General features: G+C 44.6%; 1 protein-coding gene across 1 annotated transcript; it reads right to left on the reverse strand.

The window, feature by feature from the left end:
- Nucleotides 1–1,305: 1,305 nt before the first annotated feature.
- On the reverse strand, nt 1,306–26,407 carry LOC138569812 (lens fiber membrane intrinsic protein-like). Its single transcript, XM_069648196.1, has 4 exons — nt 26,230–26,407; nt 22,699–22,848; nt 21,036–21,170; nt 1,306–1,367 (listed from the first exon to the last, which is right to left on the reverse strand). Exons 1-4 carry the CDS (start codon nt 26,405–26,407, stop codon nt 1,306–1,308), a joined length of 525 nt encoding a protein of 174 aa, XP_069504297.1.

Below are 26,407 nucleotides of genomic sequence, written 5' to 3' on the forward strand. Positions count from 1 at the left end.
ATCTAATACCCGAGCTAGGCACTAAAAAAACGCCATCATCAAAGCTTCATCATACATATACTGAAAACAATTAAAAACCCACATCACGTTAACCATTAAATAAGAGTGATATTGCTAAATTGGGACTGACTTTGTAAGCCTAGGCACGTGTAAATCAATTAGATAAGGGGGGTTCATACGTGTGCACGTTTAAAGAAAATCAAGCTTTGATAAGGTCTGCGGTTGTCTTAATTTGTTTTCTAATTAGCAAGATTTGCTCGTGTGATTAGAGCAGCCAGATAGACGGACTGAAAGCACTACACTATTCGTACCATGTGCTAGTGCTATGTTCATGCAAACAAACCGGAAGCAGTGCTACATTCTAACATGCCCAAAAGTTTAAAATGGTGGCTCCTGTACTATACAATGGAGCCATGCCCCTCCTCTGAGTTCCTTATTTATTCCCTTACCTAAAGACTGTGTGAGGCCGTGAACATGTCTAGCAAGACCTAAAAATGAGAGACCAATGATTACTTTCCTCTGCCACATGTTTTCTCTGATTATCAGCATTCCATAGCTATTGCAGCCACACAATCGTAAGTTCATTAATTAAGATTTTCGCATGTTATCAAAACAAACTTTAGGTTTCCAGCTTGACTTCAAGAAAACGTCCAGTGTTATATGTAAATAAGAAAAACAGCTCTCAAACAATGTGTAAATTATACCTTTGTATAAGAATGTAGATGGCAAGAATTCCCTGAAACTGTTCTCGCTGTGTCTAAACCCCTGCGTCAAACTCTAATACCTCTGGCCCAACCGACTCACTCAGTCACGGATTGGTCTATAGGGAAATTAAGAGATTTCCTGGCTGGCAGGCACCTCAGAATGGTCAGTGGGGCTGAGGTGGAGTCAAGCATGTGAATTTACTATGTATTTCTCCCCAGCCCAAACAGCCTTTCAAAGATGGTGGTGCATCAGACAACCTCAAAATCACCCTGTAGACCAACCTGCCTATTGGTGTAGTCCAACTTCTCCTACATTTCCTTGGGAAGCCCCTTGAAAGCCGCACGTGGTCCTGTCCATCGCGTGAACTGCATTCTTGCATTCTCTGTTGAGCTGTGATGTTCTGTATTGCATCAACGTGAGGAGTGGACAGCTGGGGGCCTCACTGGAAGGCTAAGAAAAAACAAATCCGGCATGTCTTCATTTGGGGGTGTACGCGCTGACGGGTTAGGCAAGTTGCTTGTCCCCTTCCTTGTTATTTGTGCCCAGGAAAGTTGCTTGTTGGACGGCCACTCAAACCACGTGGGGAACAGCAGGGAAAGCTTAGCGCGGGCCGGAGACCCTCCTGCATTCATGCATTCGGTAGGCGCACATGTAAAAAATACCTGGAATGGAAAAAATTCAAGTCAATGATAACATATGTATTGGAGATTAACAATGAAGCTTCATTAGTGGTGAAAAGGTATAACTTGGTCTGTCTCTGGACAGGGCAAATTCCTGACCTGTTGTTATCATTTTAATATCCCTCAATCAGAAGAAACACCTGTTAGACAGGGTTGTCCAAATCCAGGCCTCGAGGGCTGGATCCATGTCAGGTTTTCAGGATACCCCTCAATAATATTCATGAGATAAATGTGCATACAATGATTCTAGACGTATATGGACATTTTTCCTCATGAATATTAATGAGGGATATCCTGAAAACCCATCAGGATCCCGTCCCTCGAGACCTGGAGTTGGACAACATTGTCTTAGAAGAATGTAATGGACTGCTCAATGCATATAGACTCTTTTTCTCGATATGAATAATAATTCTTGTGGACTGTGTTATAGTACCTGTGCAATTGGACTGATACATAATCTAATCAGTACTTGCACTTCTCTGCTTGGAAAGAGAAATTATGGGTTCAACAGGGCAGAATTTGAACCTATGGCCTGAAGATTTCACACACCTTTAACAGAGAAGCATAACAACTACTGGGCTTTCTTGAGGCTTAACGTGGAAATCAGCAGAGAAGGAAGAGCGCTTCAAAAGCAATGCCTGGTAAATTGCTGTGCTCCACCATCTCATTCTTCCACTGGCTGCATGAAATCATCACTCAACAGGGTCTCCACCCTCGTCAATAAAATCCTGAGGAGTGAGTGTAACCAGGAAGGCTGATGGACTGGACCAGACTGGGCCTGATGGTGTGGACCGTAGATCACCACCTAGTCCCAAAAAACCTCAACTGCTGGGTGCGAGTTCATACACAAGGAAACGTTCTGGATGAAAGCCCCCATATTTCACAAATGTTGTTTTCCTTTAACTAGTTGGTCTTATAATGACGGGACTAAGAGTGCATTTTTGAGGTCAGAACATATTGATTCTTACAAACCAATACCAATTCTTTAATAATTATCAAGCATGCTAGTTAAGCCTCAGGTCCATAACATTAATGTATTATTGTTTTAGGTACCCTGCACCAGTCTAATGCTTTGGCCCCTGAAGAAAATCCCTTTAATTCTCCAATGGTATTGAAACATGTAGGACAATGTGACAGGGCTTTACATTAGAGTCAATTCGATATTAATAATCTCTTCACCCAAATCAATTTTGAAATATGTTGTTTTCAATGTTGGGTTGTATTTTGTGGTGTATGATGACCTTGAGGTAATTAGATGTGTATGCTCATTTGCACAAGCACGGTTGCACTTTGATATGTTGGTACCGTTTTAATTCAATTTGTTTGAAATACTTGTTATCAGGTCTTGTGGTTTATGTATATGTTTTTGACTATGGTAATAATAAATTGTATTTGTGCTTACTGAGGAGGTGATCCATCTTTTTAGGTTACTCTGTAACCTTGTTTACTTGTTATACAGGGTCCATGCTTTATCCTGACATAGGGCTTGTTTGTTGTTGCTTATACTGGTGTCATCATACTCCTTTGCTTCAGTGTAATTCATTTTTGCTTGCATCGATAAGACCCTTGCTTGCTTCCATGCGTGAACACTCGGTCTATTCTTGCTCCCAGGAAGCCATGACCCAGCAGCTCGAGTTGCCATCAAATGTCTGTGGGTCTTGCTTGAGTTCTGCGGGACCAGGGGTTGTGAGTTCTATTCCTGGTTGCCTCGCTTTAGCCGTTTGAGTGATCTTCTCCAAATTCCTTTATCTGGCTCTACTCCTGTCCTGATATGTGTCAAATGGTAGGATGGCTTTGACAGAGGCTAACCCAGTGGCAGAATGTGTCAAAAAATAAAAGAGTTATAAACATACCCAAGGAAGAAATCGGTGGTTCGCAATGACCAAAAACAGAATTGAGGCCGCGCATTTCAGAATTGCCTGGCATACTGACTCTGCCTGTATCTCATCGGTCTGCCTCTGCCTCCGAATTTACCTGTGACTTTCGCGACATTACCAACTTGATTGTGACTTTGCAGCCTTGTGCCTTCCCATTGGCCTTGATACCCATTACCATCATTCTAACTTAGAGTGCAAATTCACGGCTCTACCCACTCTAGTCTGTCCACGCATCGATAGCAGTCCCCCATTCTACAAGGGGCGTCTCACCGGTATGATATACACTCCCGACTTGCAAGACACCTACTTTGACTTTTGCAGCTCGTTACTGCACTTTGATTTCACCTAGGAACCTACCTCGTCTGACTCGCATGCAGCACTTTGCTGCAAACGGTCCTATTCTGGCATTTATACATCATCTTGCTGCTTAGCAACATTACCTGCACCCTGCCTAATTGACATTATCTTTGTCTCCTTCAAATTTGCCTGCACCCCTGATGCAGCCCCCCCGCACGATGAGGCGTGGCAGTGCCAGTTTGTGCATTTACCTTCATTTTGAGTCTCATGTATTTGTATACCTGATGTAGTCCCGCGCACCATGTGGCGCGGCTTTGCCAGTTCGTGCATTTACCCAAATTGTGTCTCTCGTGAATTTGTATACCTGATGTAGCTCCCCCGCTCCATGAGACGCGGCTTTGCCAGATTATGCTACGTATCACCTATTTGTTGTAGCCTGTAGGTGTTGTATGGCCCTTTTAAGAATGTTCTCCTCGTACTGTAACTAGCTCCCTGATGCCTGATTGTTTGGCGCACTGAAATAAATGCAAAAAAAAAAAAAAATGGATGGGGGAAACTGGCCAGCATACTCCTTTTCTATCATAATGTACAGTTATGGAATCAGAGATCTCCCAGAATAATCTTTGCCCCTAATCTCATGGGAGGAAGAGGATTAAGACAGGTATTTGGGAAATGGAGATGTGGGATATTAGATGGACTTTTATAGATGATGAGTGTCCCACTAGTGGTAGTTGAAAGCCTTCAACAGGATGGCAGAATGGCAGCATAGAGGCAGCGGACAACTGTGGCTTTCTAAACTCACAGCACATCATTGGAGTGGAAATGTATAGAATTTCTTGAAAAGCAACAAATAACTAAAATCCTTCAGACAGCAGCCTGCAGGAACTCAGGCAACATGGTTTTTCAATGGGAAGTACATGCCAGACAAAGAAAACGGAGTCTCATTTATCTGGGAGGCCAACGTGTAAATAACAGCCGACCAATGGATGCGATCTACCCTGACTTCAGTGACGTATTTACTATTGTTCCACACAGAGGACCTGTAGACAAGGCAGGCATCCTTGAGGTGAGAGCCTGGTTGATAATAATGGATTCGGATTATCGTTCTTGATAGTCAAGGGTGGAGAGTGCTGATAAATGTGATTATAGTCCGGGGAGAAGGAGATGAAAAGTGGGGGACCACAGGTACAGGTTCTAAATCCAGTGCTCTCCATCACATGTACAAGTGGCACTGTAGGGGAGTTGGTAGATACTGCACAGAATGGCCAATGTGTTATAACGTGAGTATCATTCATCGAACTGATGCCCCAGAGAGAGTGGCAAAGGTGAGGTGCCCTTTATGAAAGAGAGCAACATTGGCATCAGAGGTGGCAGCTTAGGCGCAATACGGCCAAGGGCTGTCCTGAATGTAAGAATCAGTGCCGGGAATCAGCACACTTTTGGGGAAGAGGTTGTAACAGTCACAAAACCAAAGAAAGGATCTCAGGGTTATGACGTATGAAGGCCTAAAAGTGGCAAAACAGAGAGAGCGTCCAGTGTGGCTGCATGGGGGAAAGGTGCCAATCATCAGTGAGGCCTCGCCTGGAGGGTTCTGTCTAGTTCTGGAGGGTAGCGGCAGTAACCCCCCAAAATAAATGTCTTCATCTACTTGCTGCAAATGACTGCCAATATGATGTGGGGTTCGGGATAAGCAGGCCCGTTAATAAATAATAATAAAGTAATGCGTTTTAAAAATAAAGACCTGCCAGGGTACTTGTCAGGCCAGAAAGGATTTGTGACATTGCGCCCTCAACCCAAACTCTTGGTGGCAAAGGATATGGTACTAATGAAAGGATCCAGGTTAAATCTGACACACGTGAGGCTATGGCAGGCATGGCGGCAGGTGGCCTGTGTGCCATCCTAGCCCATGCACCCGTTGAACTGATTGGATCATGGCCCAGTTGCACAGACAATGCCCATACAGACACCAGGCACTTAGCTGGCATTTTAAACCTCTGCCATTTATCCATTTAAAATTTTATGAAAAACACAGAGTTGAAGTCAACTCAAGCGTGTTTTGCAAACATCTGGGAGGCATTCAAGATGTTCATAAGAGGAATCTGCATGTTCCTTGAGGCGATTCTCTAAATACCCCAGGAGTGACATACCCCTCGTAGAGGGAACTCTGGGAGTGTTACAGAAGAGGTAAGAATGCAAGGGAGGCAAAATAGGTCTGGCAGATCCCAGGGCTCGTGAATCCAGGATGGCTGAGGGAGCTGGGTTAGACAGGAGCTATTAAGAACGGAATAGCATGTCAAGAAAACAGGCATCACTGCAGGCAATAGGCAGGACACTAGCCTGCTAAATCAACAGGAGACAGTAGACAACGCTTCCTGCCCATTCTTACAACTGATTATTCGCCGTTTTTAATTCAATGCAATTCCTGAATGCGGGCAAACACCCCTTTTCCCGCATTAACCCTGCACCGCACCCGTGACAGACACATGTCTCCTTTCCCACATTTACTATTTATACTATTGTCTTTTAAATATCGTTAGTGAATTGCGTTGTAATGAATATTCTACTCGGAAAAATGTATGTGGTGATTATTCTGAAATGAAAACACTGGCTACAATGGTCAACATTTGATCAGGCCCATGACAACAGCAGAAAGGGCAATAATCAGCAGAAAAGGAGGATTGCCGTCACGTCCAGGCAATTCGTCAAGAGCATGCGCAGGGAGGGCCTCCTTCTACACAGAGAGGTTTGCACAGCGTTCTTCCGAGTGCAAAAGGTGCAATGGCGTGGAATTATTTTGGGGAATATACACAAGCAGGGTGGAATGCTTGCTCTCACTGTGGGACTTCCGAAACACAAAGGGACACCTACCGAGTTACCTAGATATTGCAAATCAGTTTGGTTAATTGGATTCTCTTCAAACAAAATGGAGTAGATCGGTAGGTGCTCAATCCAGTGGCTGCAGACTCATCCGTGAAGAAGGGTTACCGTGACATTGAGCCCCCAGCAGATTGCAATTTAGAATGTAACACACAGCTAAAGAATATACAACCCAATGTAGCCAATGATTTAGGCAACTTGCGTAGTGATATAGGTACATGAATATGGTTTACTATTTAAATGGCACGAAGAGGCGCATTGCCATTGATGCAGAGCCTGCCTATACATAAATGTACATTACCTAACAAGTGTGATGAAGTCACCTGTCTGGCTCTAGGAAGTGGCAAGGTGGCGACTCGGAGGGCCAGTTGCCACCCCCAAGCCAGTGGATGTTGGGCCAAAGGGTGGCCAGGGCAGGATTCCTGAGTCACCCCACCTTGGTCCCCATCATATGCAAGCATACAATTACAGTGCCACACCGCAGGCCAGTCATGGGAGGGCAGACATCCTCCACTCCTTAGTACACCCTCTCCACAACTGAGCGAGCTTCAAGTTCTCCTTGAGCAGATACGAATGCCTAATGTTGGAAAAAGAAGCTTTCCCTTTAAGGAATAGGCTTTCGCTGCACTTGTCAACAGTAGCGAGTGATATGATATTATTGGTTATTTATAACATGGTTCGAACATGTGTTGCTCCTTGTCGTCTTGCTTCCAAGGCGAGCACGATGCCCCTGAGCTATCCTCCCGAGACAAGTGTTTAGATAGAGTTGGACACTTCCTCAAAAACCCTTCCCCAGCAGTCTGTAAGACCCATGCTGAATTCTGCTGAACTATGGATCTAATATTGCAAGGACATGACTTCCCAGACGCAGAGAGTTCAGCATAGGAAGAAAATGTTCAGCAACATTGTTCCCCGCCAAGTGATTCTCCCACATTCATGCCATCCAACAGTGAAGTGACCAGGACGAGGGAGATTTTTCCACATTGACCTACACTGAAGAAAAGTATGTTTCACACTGGAGGAAATTGAAAAATATTTTAAAAAATTCCAGGAAATTCATGAGTGTTGCATGTAAATCGGAAGATTCTGGATAGAATGTTGCTAATTCCTGGTAAACTTAGTGAAGCAAAGTATTGCGCAAGCTTAACCAGCATGTTCCAAGTCAGCAACATGCTCGGAACATTGAAGAGCCGAGCATGGGCAACACCTAGAGGGTCAGTAGAGAAATATTAAAACCCAAGATGGCACCCAGGACAAATATAGACTCAGCCCAGGCACTAGAGCCCAAAGGAGACTCGGGTGCGTACAGGGAGGTCATCCAACCATAGCCCTTACCAAATTACCAGCCACAGGTGCAGACCCTCTATATATGACCCACCCTCAAGGAGGAGGTAGCACAATTTGAAAGCATCCCCTCCAGGCAGGCATTGTGGATTGTCAGAGCAGTAGACTTGTGTTTTCAAGATGGGTGTAGACTAGGGAATGGTGGAAGAAGCAGAGGCTAGAGAGACAATGAACAGCAGAGAGGTGACAGCAGAGGAGCACAGAAAAAGGTGGTGAAAGCTAATACAGTCAAGGAAGTAGTGGTATGAGCAGGAGAGATTGGGGAGGAGACGATGGTAACCAGAGAGGAGGCGGTAATAAAAGAGGATATGGTCATGTCAGAGGTTAAGAGTGAAGAGAAGGAGGTGAAGGGAGTTAAGTCAGTGAAGGAATAGATGATAATACATTAGGATGTGAGTGTCCAGAAGAAGGTAGTAACTAACAAGGAGGCAATAGTTAGCACATGAGGAAGTGGTAACATCAGCAGAAATACAGTGGCAGGAAGATTGGATAACATCAGAGCAGGAGAGTGAAATTGAAGAGGAGTTGGGAGGAGCCCAAGTGCAAAATGAGCGTCAAGAACAAAGAAAAAGGAAGCAGTGTCAAACCAGAGAGCGCTAGGGATGCAGAGAAATTATCATCAGGGGGAGAGACCGAAAGTGAAGAACATGAGAGAACATTACGAGGAGCGGACAACAGTAGAACTAAAGGTTATGTAGGGGAGACAGGTGGTAACAGCTGGAAGAGAAAGGAAAGTTGAGACAGGAACATCAGCTGTCAAGGAAAGGAATCAGGAGGGAGTGAGAGCAAGCCAACACCTAACTAGTAAGATCAGGAAGGTTCTGGAAGGCCTGGCTGGGCCTAGACAGGACTTTTTGATGGGAGGAATTACGAGCTGGAGTCAGGGAAAATATTGTGAATTTAAAGAGATAGGGAAAGAGAGACGAATAGGAAGCCCAGGCAGATCACAGGGGTTCTTCTCTAGTGCTCCCGGTAGGCTGTGTCCACTAACCAACCTGGTCACCAAAATAAACAGTCGTAGGGTATGGGACGTGTAAAGACTGCATTTGGTCAGACCAAGGAGAAGAAAGGTCACCCTAAAGCTTGCAAAATCAGAGAGGGATGATGTAACCCCTCTCAAACTGTTTGAACTGGGACCTTTGCTTCTGGGAGTGGGAGGGGCCAGTTATCTTCAGCTGGGGGAAGAGATATTGGACAAAGAGGGGAGGTTCCCCCAGGAGGAGGGAGCCCCACTTTATTAAAGGGAGAGCCATCCTGATCTATATATTGTTCTCAGAAGACAACAGGTTTTACTTTGAGTTACCCAATCTTTTATAAAAAAAAAAGAAAAGCCTTTCTAAAAGATAGCAAGAGCTGATATCCAGTCTTGGCATCCTTTTTGATCCTAGGTGTAACTCTGTGACGTGCAAAATACACAAAACAAAGCAGATAAAGAGGATTTGGCAGTAGATTCCCCAAAGTATTTTTAAGTTAAAATGGGGTGCAACAAGGTCTCCATTGCTACGAATATTTATTATTTTATTTTTGTATTGTTCTTCAAAACCAACATGGGGTAAACTAGTTTAACCCAACAAACAGAGCCCAGCATGTAGGTACTCAAGGCAGTCATGGGAAAGATGCAATGTGCTTTAATTGATGCAAGTTCATTGATCTATCTCCAGGGCATTAAAAGGTTCGTAAGGAGGTACCAATGGAGTGTGCATTGAAGGCTTGAAATTGGGCTCTCTAATTAGTGGGTAGCCATTTGCCAAATTCCCAAAATGCATCACTCTGGAATACAGCCCTAACCACACAGGTGCTCAGTGCCATTTCCCAAGATTACACAATGAGGGGACAGGATTATTCAGGGACATCTTATCACATCCAAGTGCAGAACAGTGAAGGTAACAGAGTGAAGGATTGTGATCCTCTACGCTTAGTATGCGACATTTACACATCAAATCTATTTTGAAATACAAATAGAAATATTGATTCAATGCCAGGTCTTGGCCATTGTTCCTGATTGTCCTAATGACCACTACTCTGTTCAGGAATCCCCTCTCCGATACATGCGCGCGTGTTCTAGGTTCATCCTACCCTGTTTCTATTTTGCTAATTTTATTTGAGATATTTATATAACATTGACCGGGCCCCAAATGGCAGCAAACCACTTTGCATACCCTAATGAAGGTTGGTCCATCTAGAGGCGGGCAGGGTGCAGACGCTTGGGATAAAGTGTTTACAGAGAGCAAGACGTTACAATGGTTTGAGGGGCTGCATACATTCGATATGGGCATATAAACATAGAACATGTTGAGGCAGTAGTATGGAGTGTTGAGTAGGTGGGCAGTGGAGGATAATGCACCGAGAGCAAAAGGGTTTTCAGTTCATTCTTTAAAGTTTTCAAGGAGGGAGTGGGACTCAAGATGTTGGCAGAGAGTTCCAGAGTGTGAGAGCATAAGCAAAGAAGACCTGTTTCTTGGTCTCTCCTTTGCATATCTTCTGGGATTCCAGGAGCATTGCATTAAAGCTGTGGGTGGATCATTTTTGTCAGGAGGGGTGCAGTTTCTCCCTCAGGCAGGCAGGTAGGTTTTTATTGTATTCAAGGCTTTGGTGGTGATGCACATGGACTTGAATTGTGGGCAAGCCAAGTGGTGGCGCCAGTGGAGTTCTACGAGCATCAAGGTGGTATGATCAAACTCTGCCCAGAGATGAGCTATGAAAGGCAGTCTGTAGCCAGACAAAGGATGGGTTATGGGATCCAGAAAAGAAGATGCTGTCATCGTCATTATGGGACGGTACTATAGCTTGTCCCATAGATCGAAAGTTGTTAAGGGTGAGGAAACGTTAGATCCTAAGGAGGCAAGTGCGCTGATCCCAATCGACCTTGCCTTTCATTTTGATATGATCTTTACAAAAGATGTTTGGATCCAGCTGGAAACCCAGGAACTTGGCTGTAGAGGGGACGGTGGGTAAGCAACATTCAGATTCATTTTTCGGACTATTCAATTAGGGGCTGTGGTTTGCATCCTTTGGTGAGAATGACGTCAGTTGTGGTTGGTCTTATTTTAAGGTAAACTGACCACGACCAGGTCTGAATGAAGACCCGTCAGGCACAGAGTCGATCAATTTCACTGGTAACATCTCAATTCTTGTCATCTGTGTTTTCATGTACAGTGATGTGAGGGACATGAAGTAAACCCACTTGGTACAGTGCCAGAGATAACCACACAAGGATGGCGTGGGGAGCAGGACCATGTGATTTATGTGTCAAAGGCCACTGAGACTTGTAGGAGGACTTGGAGGAACTGGACAATCTCAGGGTGTCATCAACTACTGGGATAGCATCTATCTGAGTACTGCAGTGGGATCAGAAGCCGGATTTGGAGGGCTGGAGGGAGCTGTTGCAAAAGCCTTTTCCAGTAATTTATCAAGGAGTGTGACATGAGTAATAGGTCCACCGTTGGCAAGTTCATCAGGGTCTAGATGTCGTTTTTTAAGGTGAGGGAAAATATGTACAGTTTTAAAAAGGATGGGAAGAGACCAGAGCCCAAACAGCATTTCATGATTGTGAGAAAGGGAAGCAGTGGTACTGGTTTGAGGGATTTAATGATGAGTGAAGGTAAAACGTTATCATTATGGAATGTTGCTTTGAGGCAGGCAATTATTGAAGGGAGAGTGCCTATTGTTTCACCACAATTTCACCATATGAGGGCTTTCGTCCCTATAACCAAAGAGCAACCTAAGAACGTATGAGGCCAGAACAAACACAGGCCACCCCCATCATGACCCTATAACCAAAGGGAGGCATTTGCCACTGACTTAGCCCAATAAACACAGTCAATACATTTGCCCAATACCACAGCATAACCAGTGTGATTAGAACCAACAGGACCTACCAACATCAGTGAACCCTCAACCAAGAGAGCTGACTCCTGGAATAACTTGAGGCACAGCCACATCATCAACAGGCCACTGACCAACAACAATCACAAAACATCTGCAACTACAAATATGCCCCGAGTCAAGAAGGACAAATGAACGAGGATGGAAAACAGAACAAGAAAGACAAAGGAAGCCACACCACCACCGAACAACAAGAATTACCTTCCCGAATTCACATCCCTCTAAACCACCCCCAAACTCCTCTAAACAAATTAAAGATCAGGACAAAGACTAGAACAAAGACATCATACCATCTGCCACTACCTCATCACCTACAAACCAGACACACCGGGAATCCAACAGCCCACAGCAAAGGACCCAGGCAATACTTGAAGAGCCCTCGGTATAATACCAAACCACGGCCCCATCACACAGAAACTGACAATGGAGAAGACAACTTGAGAAAGACATCTATAAGAACCAGAGCTAGACTAGTATCCCTCGCCACCTACACACCTTACTTAACCAGAGATTGGAAAAATAGCCAGCTCAACAACCAAACATCTAACTACAACAACCCGGAGCAGAGAAACCCATTGCACAACCCAAAGGAACTCCTCAACAATGGGACAGATGACACAACTGTACACTCAACAATAAACAGGCCAGACCAGCAGGGAGTCAAAGGACTCACTAGCACTGCCCCCGCCAATATGCCAGATATAACACCTAACAAAGAACAAGTCAAAACGCACACTACTCAATGTCCAATCTATGACAAAGCACTAAACAGAAATGAATGACCTAAGCAAAGACTGCAAAGACACTCTATTGTTTACAGAAACATAGCTCTCAGACAACTAAAAAGTATTTGCTAATGAAGCCATACTGGACAACTACAAAATATTACAATACAACACAGAAACTGGAAGAGGAGGAGGAATCACTATAGCACACAATAATCACATCAGCTCCTCATCACTATCCTCAACAGACACAGAAGACTGTGAATCACTCCTAGTACAATTCAAGCTCAACAACTAATTCAACATACTCTTCCTTCTGATCTACAGACCACCCACCTATAACCCTAACAACAGCTCAAAACTCACTGATGCAACAGCTAACCTTTCCACAAATCAAAAAACATAATTGTTCTTGGAGACTTCAACAACTTGTTCGAAAGAGAAAATGAAACTACAAAAAACTCTCTTGGCACCCTACTAGAAACTCGTCACGTCAAACAAATAGTGAACAGGCTCACTCACAGAGCAGGACACACACTAGATGCAATTTTCTGTAGGGATGAACTGTCAACTGCGGCCACCCCGGAACCAATCATGTGGCATGCCGATCATTTGATCCCTTTCACAGTCAAAACCAGAGCCGCATGATGCCCACAAACACAAAACCACTACCAACAAACAAAAGAAACTGGAAAAGACTTTCCCTTGAACTGTAACACAACTATTAAAAACTACAAAACAGAAACCTTCCAACAGAATGAATTGACGCCAGACACAGTTGAAGAGAACCTTTACACCTGGATCACAGATGCGTTAGACCAACTAACACCCTTAACCCACACCGAAAAACGTCACAGCAAAAAGGTTTACAAAGGAACTAAGGGAACTCAAAAAAACAAACACTAAGCTATGGAGGAAGCACTACAACCAGGTGGACAAAATCAACTACAAGTGACAAATTCGGCTATACACAAAAGCATGCTATACTGCCAATCAACAATAAATCCACAAAAATAAATGCTTAGAATCATCAAGGAAATAATAAACCCAACTTCATGCAACAACAGCATCTTACCCTCGCAAACCCTATGCGACAGCATAACATCCCACCTGAGTGCTGAAATAGAAGCAATACTACAGGGCGTCGACACATCCCACAGGATCACAAACAACACCCTCCCAGAAACCAGCACCCCAATAATCAATATAACACTCAATCAATTTGAACCAATAAGAGAGGAAATCTCCGACAAACTATTAAAAGATACCAACGTAGCCAGATATATCAGCGACCCATGCCCACCAGACGTCTACAAAAAGCTACTCACCCACAAAACAACAGTCCTCTACATGCTAACAATGAATCTATCCCTTAACACTGGAATAGTACCAAAGTCATAAAAATCAGTGTACATCAAGCCTTTCCAAAAAAATGAAACAAGGAATACAGATGACCCTACTAACTACAGACCCATATCAAACCTACCATTCCCAGCGACAATCTTGGAGAACCACATGTACAAATAACTGCTCAATCATGTAGAAAAGAAACAGAACACTTCACCAATCCCAGGTTGCTTTAAGACCCATGAGAGGAACAGAATCAGCACTCTTCTCCATATGTGACGACCTAAAAAGTATTGTAGACAACAACACCCAATCGGCCATCATACTACAGGATGTGCCAGCTGCTTTAAATAAGATCAAACACACTATTGTAATCAAGAGATTGGAGGAATCCTGTATTCAAACCTCTGTTCTACTAAGGCTGAAATCTTTCCTCACCGACCAAACTGAAAGAACCCACATTCCACCACTTACATTTGACACAGAAATCACCTGAGGATCAAGCCTCTCCCCACTCCTCTTCAACATTTATAAGACCCCTCTAATAAAGCTCATTCAAACCCATAGACTGACCGCCTAAAACTACGCAGATGACACCCAATTTATCTTCAAGATAACTAACGACATTGACCCTCAATAAATGCCTCACAGAAATAAACAGCGGGATGGCAAACAACAACCTCAAACTAAACCCAACCAAAACAGAAATAATGATCTCTCCATGAAAAGGCAATCCGAGACAGGCATCCCTCACCTGGAACCAAAGCATGAAAATCCAACCCGAAGATGTCAACATTAACAGAAATTCTGGGAATCTTCTGGGAAAACAGTCTCACCTTGGAACCAGAAGTCAATGCAATAGCAAAAAAAAAGTCTACCTCCTCAAATTAATAAGAGAGTGAGCAAGTCTCCAGGGGCCAAGAAGGGTAATGACACCCAAATCAATTGAATCCAATAGCAGTAAATAGAAGGTCAAGCTTGACAAATTAGTGGTCTCCTCACACGTGATTCAGAAATCGAAAACAAGGGTTAGTCATTAAGCCCAAATGAAGTTAATGGTGTATCTACACTCCCTTGAATGTCCCAGAAAAGAGAAAAGGCTTTGAGGTCAACTACAAAGGAGAAGGCTTGGCTTGGGGCCTGACCCATGAGAGACGATGGACTAATTGAGAAATTGGGAAGTAGACAGACGTTGCTTGCGGCACCTGAGTTTCGTTTAGCTTATGTGCTGATAACGAGCTGAAAGTCCAAGGTTGGGAAAGCATGCCAACCAATCAGAGGGTCTATGTAGTAACATTCTATACAATGTTGCAAAGACCAACCCGCTGCCATTTCTCGGCTATAATCAGTATTATACATATTTAGAGGTGGTTCAGGGTGTGCCCACCAGGTAAGAGGCAGCCAATGACGTAATTAACACGTGTACATACTATAGGTACACATGTTTCCTTAACCAATCCCTCTCTTCAATAGGTTTTAGTTTGCCACGTAGGATGACGTCATAGATGACACATATCGAGGTATAAAACCTTTGTATAATCACACTTGGGTATGAGTGCGTGAAGTACTGCCTGTTATTCGCCAAATTGCCCTACTTTATTCTTATGCAAATAATAAAGTACTATTTTGCCATATTCTTTGAGTCTGTCCGGTTATTTGGGTCTGAGATCATTATTGATAATTCCATCCAGCACATGAGGCACTTCAAGGTGCTAGAGCACAGAGTTGTTTGTTGTCAGAGATTATTGGGTTTGTAGCTTGGTTAGAGAGTGATGTGCAGTTTTTGTGTTTTGGTGTGCTGATTCACTAACCCTATGGGTGTGTGTTGTAGGTGGGCATTGTGGGTTGTGTGAAAGAGAAGTGGTTAGTGGGCTTTGGGTGATCTCAGGGCATTTGTAGCGATGTTATTTTTCACTCTGCATGTATCGCTTTTTTCATTGTTTCTGGGATATGTTTTGTAGCAGAAGGCATTGTTTGGGTTGGGCTGATTGCTCATGGGGCTGGTTGTTGTATAGTTGGTCTATGTTTATTTCAGCTAGTTGAATAGCCAGGTTTTTTGCTGTTTCCTGAAAGTTAAGTGGCCTTCCATCATTTTTATTTCCTTTGGGATAGAGTTCCACAGTTTGGCTATCAGATAGGAGAAGGTGGTTTCTCTGCATTTTCTTTTCTAGTAGTGTCTTGTTTATATTTGGAGGTCGGTGCTAGATCTTTAGTCTCATCTCGGTTGGTATTGGGTGGTTTTTGCTTGGATGAATTTGGCACCTTGTCTGTGTAGTGATTTATGGGAAATGCATAGCGTTTTGATGTTGATGAGTTTCTTTACTGGTAGCCAGTGTACACTTCTTGGGGTCTGTGTGATATGTTCTCTTCTATTTAGTCTCAGGAGTAGTCATGCTGCAGTATTGTGTATGTGTTGTCGTTTTTTTGGTGAGAGCGGTGTCGCTGTTGAGGAATTCATGACATCTCTCTATCATGGTGCGAATCTCTTGATCCATGGACGGCCACCAGTAGGCCTCTCTCACTCTGCGACGGGTCATAGTGTTCCCTAGGTGGCCCGCATGGGCTCTGCAGAGAATGGTCCTTCTCATACCTACGGGTGGGATTATCTGGTCCGTTTTCAATATTATTCCATCTTTTTCTGATATCTCATCTGCCACCTTCCAATAGGGCCTCATGCCTTCTGGCATCGCTTTTTCATTCGGCCACCCTTCCCTGATCCACTCTCGTATTCTCGCCATGGTTGGGTCCTTTCCGTCTTCTTCCAACCAATGCTTCTCACTGAGTTCCAAGTAGTCTGGTGCTTTGAGATCTGTGATGGATGCCACGATGCATTCCTCTTGTAGAAATGTGGTGGCCTTGTCTTTACCCTCTGGCAATCTTGACATGCAGTCTGCCTGCGAATTCTTCCATCCTGAGATGTGTTGTACCTCAAACGTGTACTCCTGCAGTTTGGCTGCTATGCGTGCCAATCTGGGTGTTGACACTTTAGTGCCTCCTGGGCTGAGCATGTGGATGAGGGGTTTATGGTCGGTTACCAACCTAAATTTTGTGCCCCACATATATGTTCTGAAATGTTCTACTGCCCATGCACACGCTAACATTTCCTTTTCTATGATGGAGTAGTTCTGTTTGGCCGAGGATAAGGCTTTCGAGGCAAAGGCTACCACATGTTCCGTGTCACCTTTCTTCTGCGTTAGGACAGCTCCTAATCCGTACGCACTGGCGTCTGTGGTGATGACTGTACCCCATTCGGGGTTAAATGGTTGAAGACACGGCGCTTCCATTATGTGGCGTTTTATGCTTTCTACCGCTTTCTTTTGGGGTTCTTGCCACGAGTACTCCGAACCTTTTTTGAGGAGTTTGCGGAGGGGTGCTGAGGTTTCCGAGAACTTGGGGATAAATTTTGCGTAGTACTCCGCCAGTCCAAGGAATGACCTTACTTCATCTTTGCTGGTGGGTTGCGGTGCTTTAATTATGGCTTGCATTAAATTTTGTTTGGGACTTATCCCTTGTTCGGATATTTTGTACCCTAAGTACTCAACTTCTTTCGCCTTGAATACGCATTTCTCGTAGCGTAACCTCACCCCCGCTTCTTGCAGCTTAGTTAGGACTGTTCTCAATGTGGCATCGTGTGTCTGTTCGTCCCTTGCATAGACAAGGATGTCATGCTGAAAATATGCCACATTTTTGACCTTCCGTAGTAGGACATCCATCATTCGTTGAAAAGCCGATGCAGCAGAAGATAAGCCGAATGGCATCTTGGTGAACTGATAGGTGCCAAACGGGGTGATGAATGCTGTGAGGGGCTTGGATTCCTTGTGCAATTGTATTTGGTGGTACGCGTTTCTCTTATCCAGTTTTGAGAATATTTTGGCTTCTTTCATCATAAGAATCAGTTCATTTATGCTCGGTAGCGGGTAACTGTCCGTAATGACTTCCAAGTTTAAACTGCGAAGGTCAATGCAAACCCTTAGCTCTTGCGAGTTGGGTTTCTTTTTGAGCACGACTGGGCTCAGCCAATCCGAAGCTTCAATTTCTTCAATGACGCCATCCATCCTCATTTTGTCCAATTGACTCCTGAGTGTGCCTCTCGCGGTTGCTGGTACTGGTCTCACGCGATGGTTGACTGGGACCGCATTCCTTTTAAGCATTATTTTGTGGACGAAGCCTTTGATATGCCCTGGCTCCTCCGAGAAGAGTTTAGGATAATCACTTTTGACTATTGGCACGCTCCTCCCGCAGACAGAGAGTACTTGATCTTCTGTGCTGGGATCCAGTTTGATTTTCAATTTATCTTGGTCGTCCCATCCTAATACTGCTGGGCCTTCTTGGCTGAAATATACTCTGGTGGTGGTTTCTCTTCCTTTAAACTCCACCTTCCCATTGATATAGCCCAGTAGGTCAACTGACGCCCCTCCAAAAACCGTGGGTTTGTGCCGTGTGGTGAGCACTCGAACCTTTTCCGTCCCCAACATTTCTTTGTATGTGCGTAGGGGTATTATGGTGAGGTCAGAACCTGAGTCCGCCATGACTTTTGTTTCCATCCCGTCGATTTTGATTATGCAATGGGGTTTTTCTCTCCTGGCCCTTGTGCTGTTCACCATGATGACTGTGGGTCTCCCTTCATCTTCCGAGGATGAATCTCTTTCCGTGTTGCGACCCATGTTGACGTTTGTGACTTTCTTGTTTCTCCACCGACACACAATCGCGAAATGGCCAATACCTTTGCATATAGAGCACTCTTTATCTCTGGCAGGGCACTCCCTGTCAAACGCCAAATATTTCGAGCTTGTTCACATGTGGCATTTCAGTGGTTCTTTCGTGCTCCATTTTTCTTCTTTCGTGTTCGATACTTGTCTCTCTTTCTTCGGGCGAAACGCCACTGCTTGTATTTCAGTGGAACTATGGCTTCCCGTGAGTTCTTTTCGTCTCCCAGCTGTTTCTTCGACTGCTCTGGCAATCTCAATCGCTTTCTCTAGCAGCAGTTCCTTCTCCATAATGAATTTATCTTGCACTTTCCTGCTGTTGGTGTGAACTACCAGCATGTCGCAGATGAGGCTCTCGGCATTGTTGCCAAAGCTGCACAGCGCTGCCAATTCCCGCAGCTTTGTAACGTAGTCGTCAACGGGTTCCGAGGCTTCTTGTCTGCGGCTGTAGAAATGTATTCTGTGCAGAACCGTGTTCTCTTTACTGGCAAACCTTTTTACGATTCTTCTTACTGCTTCCTTGAAGACGTCATCGTTGTCACCAACCACCGGGCCCGGGGTGAGACTTTCAAACACCCTCTGTCCTTCTACCCCTAGGGCGTTAAGTAACATTGCCCTGCGCCGTGCCGCCGAGAATCCTGCACCGCCCACAGCCTCTACGTATGTCGTAAATAAGGGTTGCCATTGCGGCCACGGGATGGCAGGTTTACCTGGAGTTTGTAGGAAGGGCGGAGGTGGTGTCGCGCCTTGCATGGTTCACGTGGGTTGTAGTGGTGATCCTCGTCGCCAATTTATGTTGTATAATAGTTGTAAGGATGACAGGAGGCGTCTTAGTAATAGTGATGTCCTTTATTCAGCATACGACATCAGTCATCACATATAGATGTATAGGTGGTAAATCCACTTGGGCAGCTTGCCTCTTAAGTAAAGGGTTGCATCTGGGAGGCTGTATTGTCTTCTGTTAGGCCTAAGGCCTAATTCTCGGAGGAGCTGGGAGGGCACGTCTTCCCGCGTCCTCTGCTGCTCCCGTAATGCGCGCCAAGCGCGCGGGGGCGGCCCTAGTGGCTGCGGCCGAGATCTCGCGGAAGTTGCGGCTCTCGCAATATCTCTACATAAGGCTGTTACGAAAAATGTTAAAACCACCCTGTTTCGGTAATCACCGCTGAGTTCTTTCAGCAGTTTCCTTTAGGATGTTATGTCTCGTTCCCTTCTGCGTATTTGCTTGTGTAAATGTAGTCCAGTATTATTTGTTTGTCAGACCATGTTTTTGTTGCGCCCTGATGTCTCTGGGTTTTCGCCGCACTATGAACAAATAAACAAATAAATTGCCTTAGGCCCTGCCATGTTTGCAATGCTCACATGCAGAGCCGTTGATGGGGGGGGGGGGTGGCCAAGGGGGCTATAGCCCCGGGTCTTTTGGTTGTAGCCCCAGATAGAAGCTCATGGACTACAACCAAAAGGCTATAGCTAGCCCCAAATCCCACCAGTCCCAACATTAGCATAGTCCCTGATCTTTTCCAGACCTAGCAACACCCCTGTTCACATGGCATAGCTACAGTGATGTAATTAATGATGTAATTGGTGATGTAATTGGTCATGTTATTTGTAATATCATTTGTGAGGCCATGAGATACACAGTTTAGGGTTCAGGGTGGTGGCTTGGATTTGTGGCTAAAGTAACCGGAACAGGTGAATTTCAGTGGATTTTAGGTTTCAAATGGTCAATAGTAGGTCCTATACATATAGACGTTATATGCATGTATTATTTAACAGAACAGGCAGAACGTGAATGCAGAGAAAAAACTTCTCAATGCAGAAGCATTGGGTGAGCAAACCTAAAAGGCAATCGGAAGGCCTACATAGATTCTGTATTGTGCACTGCAGTATATTTTTACTGCATCCGGTGCAGCATACACAGAGTCTGTTGAAGATTCACCTTGACTTTGCATATATTAAACATATGTATACGCCCATGCGAACATTCCCACGTGCAGCGGGGGTGCTGATTCATGCCGAAGCAGGCAAACTGAACTGGAGAGCAGTGAGTGTGCAGAGCTATTGTTAATTAGTTCTCATATTTCTAGTATGGAATGAAGATAGATCTCTGAGTGGGGTGCAAACCCAGTGTAAGGCGTCTCGTGAAAAGCACTCAAAATGGAACGAAAAAGAAAAACCTTGCCTTAACTATGAACAATTCATTGACTAAGATGATATCTATCAGTGAATAGAATAAGAGTGGTGGTTTTTAAGAAGTTGTACTACCCTTCTTTACAATTTCAAGAATATTGAAAACCACTAAGTGGACATTTGGGTGTGCAGCCCACACCGCTGGCTGACTAGCCAAGGTTTTTCTTTTTCGAAACAGGCAAACTGCCCCCTTGCTTCCACCCTTTACAGTGGGCCATATGCGATGATTTCAGAGCTGAAATGGTAGCCCCTGGCATAGCACTGCAGGTGATGCCATAAGCAGCAGCTTGCACTTGCCTAATTGCAGCACCAGCCATAACCACATACCTTGGATTGCTTGGTGTGAAACCTTAGCACATTTGGCCAGACACCTGAAACTGTGAGTAAGGAGAGGTATACCATTACCTGCAAAGAACGTCATGAGTAGTGCGACCCAGCCCAGGATGTAGGACCATGAGAAGCGCCAGTCCCCAAACCTCTTGCCAAGAAAGTTCACGGTGACACCAGTGTAGATTGCCATGGCCAAGAGCACAAACAGAGCTGGAAAACGAGAGAAGAAATGAGTCGGCAAGTATCATATCACCATCTTCATACAGAGACGGATCACAGTCCTCGTGTCCTGGCCCGCAAGACAGAACAACCAGAGAGTAAGGACACGTGGTGAGAAAAAGAAAAACCCACTGCGTAAGGATATCGTGCCCTACACAAAGGTCTGAAAGGCAGATCCTAGGGCGTGAAGGAATACCCTATGGCAGCAAGCCAAACGTCTAGTCAGAAAATGAGCCACATCACAGCACACCAGGCAAAACTTGGTCCCTGAAGATGGTCCTCTGGGCCGAAACGCATTGGACTTTTTATAGCAGCCTGTGTCTTTGTAATAAATACTTATTCCACAGATTTCTCGTTGAAGTTTCTTCAAAGTCGGTATGAAGAAATAGAGAACAGAATATGAAAATCCATGGAGAATGTTCTTGAAACAATTTAGGAATTGTATGTATAAGTGTACGTGAGCCATTCACTAAAGGTCCTTCCAAACACCGGGGCCATCCCAACCCGGGAAACATTTAAGTCCAAATGTGGTGATACGGGGCATCAGAAACCCGCACCTTCTCAACCCCTTTCAATAACCCCATGTGAAAGAATCTTGCTGCTGTGGGTCATTACAAAATGTTTATCTCCACCTGGAAGGTGGATGTAAACAAAAAAGCGTATGCCGCCGGAATGACTGCTACCACCAAACTCATAATGATCCCGTTAGCGGCACATTCCCCTTTATAGTGCACAGGAGCTGGGCTGCCGGCTAGGAAGGCTGCACCCTTTGATCACCCTGCCTATCCCTGGCCCCTTACATGCTTCACATAACCAATAAACTAACACACAACTTTCCTGGGCTCAGTGCCTCGCCCTAGGTCACCGATTGTCTGGGCCGCTATTTGGAACCCTGCTGCTACGGTATTAGGTAATAATGGCGCCATGAAAAAAAGTCGTCAGGTTGGCGACTTTTAAAAAAAAATGCATTTATGATGCACACTCCAGGCTATCAAGCACTTTCCCCCAATGTTCTAGGATTGGGGGTAATAAAATATAACTATACCCCTCCTAGAATACTTGGGGAAAGAATTTTGGTAGCTAGGAAAAAGTCGCCAGAACCTGACGACTTTTTCACGGCGACTTTATTACATGGATCGGGTGCTACTCCTTCTCATTAGGTAAGGTACACATTCCCTCCCACCTCCCTCCTTTAACAAAGGGTCTGTTCCCCCATTCACACCACCTCTCGATGATGCGTACCCCTCCTCCCTGTGTATGTGTACTCAGTGGCATACATGGTCACAGCCTAGGTCCATGTGCCCAGTAAATCAGCAGATTACATGTATGCTCAGCCATCTCTGATGAGAAGTGAAAAAGACAGAAGAACCCTTTGCAAAATGCCTCCTGTATGCCCACGTGTACTTTCAAAGGCCCACGTTTATTTGGGACGTTGAGATCTAGGCATGTCATCGCCCAAAGAAGGTGCAATCAGGGGCATCTCACGAAATGCAGAGTTCATGTGCCAAGAGGGACTTACTGGAGATGAAGAACATGATGCCCGCTGCAAAGGACCTGTTGAACCTCTCGAAGGTGGGGAAGTGGGAGAAGGAGAGGATGCCAGCGATGATGCCAGCGAAGCAGGAGACCGCCGAGAGGATCATGAACGCTCTGGTGGCATTCCAGTAGGCTGTGGGTTGGTGGAGAAAAGAGGAAAGGAATCAGGTCAAAAAGTAGGCCAGGAATTACCCCACGCCCTGGCACAAAAGATCACCGACCTACAGGTAAAGGGGGGCATTTCCCAGCAAACCAGGGTCTCAAGAAGACCAGCAGTCCTATTATTTGGGAAATCACCACATTTCGCTGTAGGGCAGGACACCTCTGTCCCTGCAGCTGAATGGAAAGAATTTTTGCAGCATATTTGAGTTTTCTCCCAATTTGTCTACAAATAAACAGTTGCATTATAAATTAAAGCATCATAGGAAATTAAATAATATGATTACCTAATAATGGACCTCTCCGGGCTGATTCTATTCACACTCCAGTTGCTGTTTCTCTAAAGAACCCCCTCCTTCTTATGCCCACAACACTTGCTCAACTTCATCTTAAATTCATAACAATGATCATTGAGTGCAAGGAAAGAAAGTTCATTGGGTCAATCTGCTCTGCCCATTTCCGTGCCTGCGGCAACACTGTGCACTTCACCTATCTGCTCATTTTGAGCACATGGGCTTGCCGTAACATAAAGAATGATCATTCATGTAACCAGCGCTCCAGACAAGATCTGCAAGTGGCAGTATTTTACTCCCTATTTTTTAAAGTTGGGAGTAAAATTATTTTTTAGGGAGTAAAAATGTAAGTCCAATTCCCTATGACAGTATTTTATAAGCGAGTAAAAATGTTTTAAATGAAAAACTGATATGTTTTTGCAATATTTATTTATTTGCACCTAGTTATTCATGCACATTAAAAGATATGTGTTTACTTCGGCCAACCAGGCAGTTAAAATAGTAGTTTATTCCTTTAGTACTACGTGCGCTACATGTCAAACATATCCATGGAGCCGGGAGGGTGAAAACAGTGGTGCAAGATTCTACATGTCTTTTTCCTATTTTTTGTTGGGAGTATTTTTACTCCCTATTTTTATTTTTGGGGAGCATTTGCCAATTTTTAGGATGTAAAAGTTGCCAATACATCCCTTATCAGTAGGGTTGCATGTAGCTGATAATCCTGGTCCCTCCGGCCTTTCTGATCCTTATCCATACACGACGGAGATGGGTCCGGGAATCACTGCACGCGTGTGATGAAACCTAGCATTAGGCCTTTCAGCGCATTTATCTGGTGAATTACGTTTGTTTGGCATGGGGAACTGCTACAGTGTGAACAAAGTTCACCTTTTTAGTAATGGAGCTATTTAGCTCAAATGATTTCAATCACTGAATGTCTTATATTTGTATATGTGACTAAGTTGTAGAATTTTCACTTTTTGAAAAATGATCACTTGTTCATATTCCTGAGAAGTTATTGCTGAATTGAACATGACATGTTTCGGTGTAAGGACCTGCATCAGGTGTATTTTATGAAAGGCAAAAACAAAAAACAAAAAAACGACACTAATCATCAGCTTATTCATTTAAACGTGTATTTGTATTCCAGTTGCCTTTGAAACATCTTAGTCGCCCTTAAAGTCAGTTCCAAATCTTAGCCAGAGTCAACGTTGCTGGAAGGCGGCCAGTCAAGCAGTCTAATGCTCTAGTGGCACAGCGTGGTGATCCCAGACCCAAGACATCATCAGTCCACGTGCTTAACAGCACTGAACCATCAACACAAAAGACATTCTGCTTAGTTGCTCTGCTAGTCCCAATAGTGTGGAGCGCGTATTAGTGTATTTGCTACCCCAGACACTTCTTCAATGATTATGACCAGGTCAGTGATGTTTCCTGTTCGAATTTGACCTTGGGCCATTGTTCTGACTTGGATTCTTCCATGCATGTGTTCTCATTATTCTTCGCCGTTATCCCCACCGAAATCGCATGACAGTTTTCATGTGACATGGGTGTTCCTCATAATACGCTGATAACCAGATAACAAGATCTGGTTATCAGCGTATTGTGCAAAGGCGTTTTTGGAAGCCCCTCTTCCCCCATGATGCGCCTGTTAGTCTCTATTGTGTTCATGGGAATGTATTGGACACTATGGTGAAGATGGCCACCAACACATGTGTGTTCAAGGTGTTTCACAAAGCTACTGAGCACCGTTTTGTTTCGTGCAAACAGGACTGACTGCAAGAAAGATTAGGGACTAATTTTATGGAGGACTAGAATTGTTTTAAAGCGATAGGAATCCTTAAGTAAATACTGAAATGGTGACTGCAGTTGGTTGTGTCTTTGTGATGAAAATTAACAGGTGCATATTTTTTTTAAAGTGCACTTTTCACCACCCTGTCATATGTGAATATCGAATACGTTCGTTTAGTTAACTCGTTAGCGTGAAGTGCCTCAATGATTGGTTTCAAACAAACACAACAGAGCACTCAATTAAAGCATCAGAAGGTGTGTGCCTGACTGCATGCTAATATACCAAGCATGCATGGTGTACCTGCATTTGTGCAGTGCCATGGCATACAGCAATGAGCAGAAGGTTCAGTTGGATTAAATAACCAGGCAAATCCATTTTGCTCGGATATTTAGCAAGACTGTCACCCTCAGAATGAGGGTGACAATAAATGGTAACACCACATGCCATGGCACCACACATAAATATTGTGCCATTGCACACGGCATTGTGCATTGAATATATGGGATAGCCAGTTGGCCTAGTGATTAACCCCGTCCACCACCCTCAGAAGGAGGTTTTTATGCACAATCTCTGTGTTTACTCTTGCATACTAGAATGTGTCAAGACAGTCACACTCACAGCCTTCCCTGCATACCCTGTGCAGTGAGCAGCACGTGGCTGACTTGTCCCTCATATAGTTCGGTGTCCAGGCTAGGAATTTGGGTGATGTCATCAGTGTTGAGTATGCAGATGTCAGTATCACCACCAGACTCCTGGCAATGCAAGCCTCTGTCTTCCTTTTGTGGTCTAGCAGCTGCATGCCACTCTGCCCAGGCTGCGGCCCTGGTGGCGGCGTAGCTGAACTGACAGAAACTAAAACCTTCCAAGAATCAGGCAATTACAGTTGACACTGCGGGAGGATTTAAGGCTTTGAACAGGATGGCTAACAAACTAACAATCAATGGATCTATAAAGGTTTACCGACTTGTTTTTGATGAATGGCATTTTGCCAATTTCCTTCCCCTATCTTACCAATTTTTTTACCAAAAAAAGGCAGGGGAGGAGACCCCCACACTCCCTCTTCCACCCCCTTTCTATATATCTTACCCAAACATACCATCTATAGCTTTGCGGCAAAAAAAGTGATAGTAAATGCAGCAAAAAACTTTAGGCATAACTGCCATTTGGCAAAAGTGGATAAACCCAATCAACAGATCTAGGCTGAGGCGATGGATCAAGGTCTAAGCCCTGAAAGCAGCAAACTGTGAAGCAGCAATGGGTTGCTCTTTCTTACCGATGCTCTCAGTCTGCATGTAGCACTTCCCTGTCATGCAGTATCGCCACAGGCCCTGATGGGCAAAGGCACCCGACAGGCGGTATTGCATCCAGTAATCCGTGGCAGTGGACACGACCAGCAGGATATTCCCCACGCAGGCACAGAAGAGGCCTCCGCCCATGAAACTGTACATCAT

Source organism: Ambystoma mexicanum, chromosome 1p, assembly GCF_040938575.1.
Source record: "Ambystoma mexicanum isolate Mex_15411 chromosome 1p, UKY_AmexF1_1, whole genome shotgun sequence".
NCBI classification, from domain to species: domain Eukaryota; kingdom Metazoa; phylum Chordata; class Amphibia; order Caudata; family Ambystomatidae; genus Ambystoma; species Ambystoma mexicanum.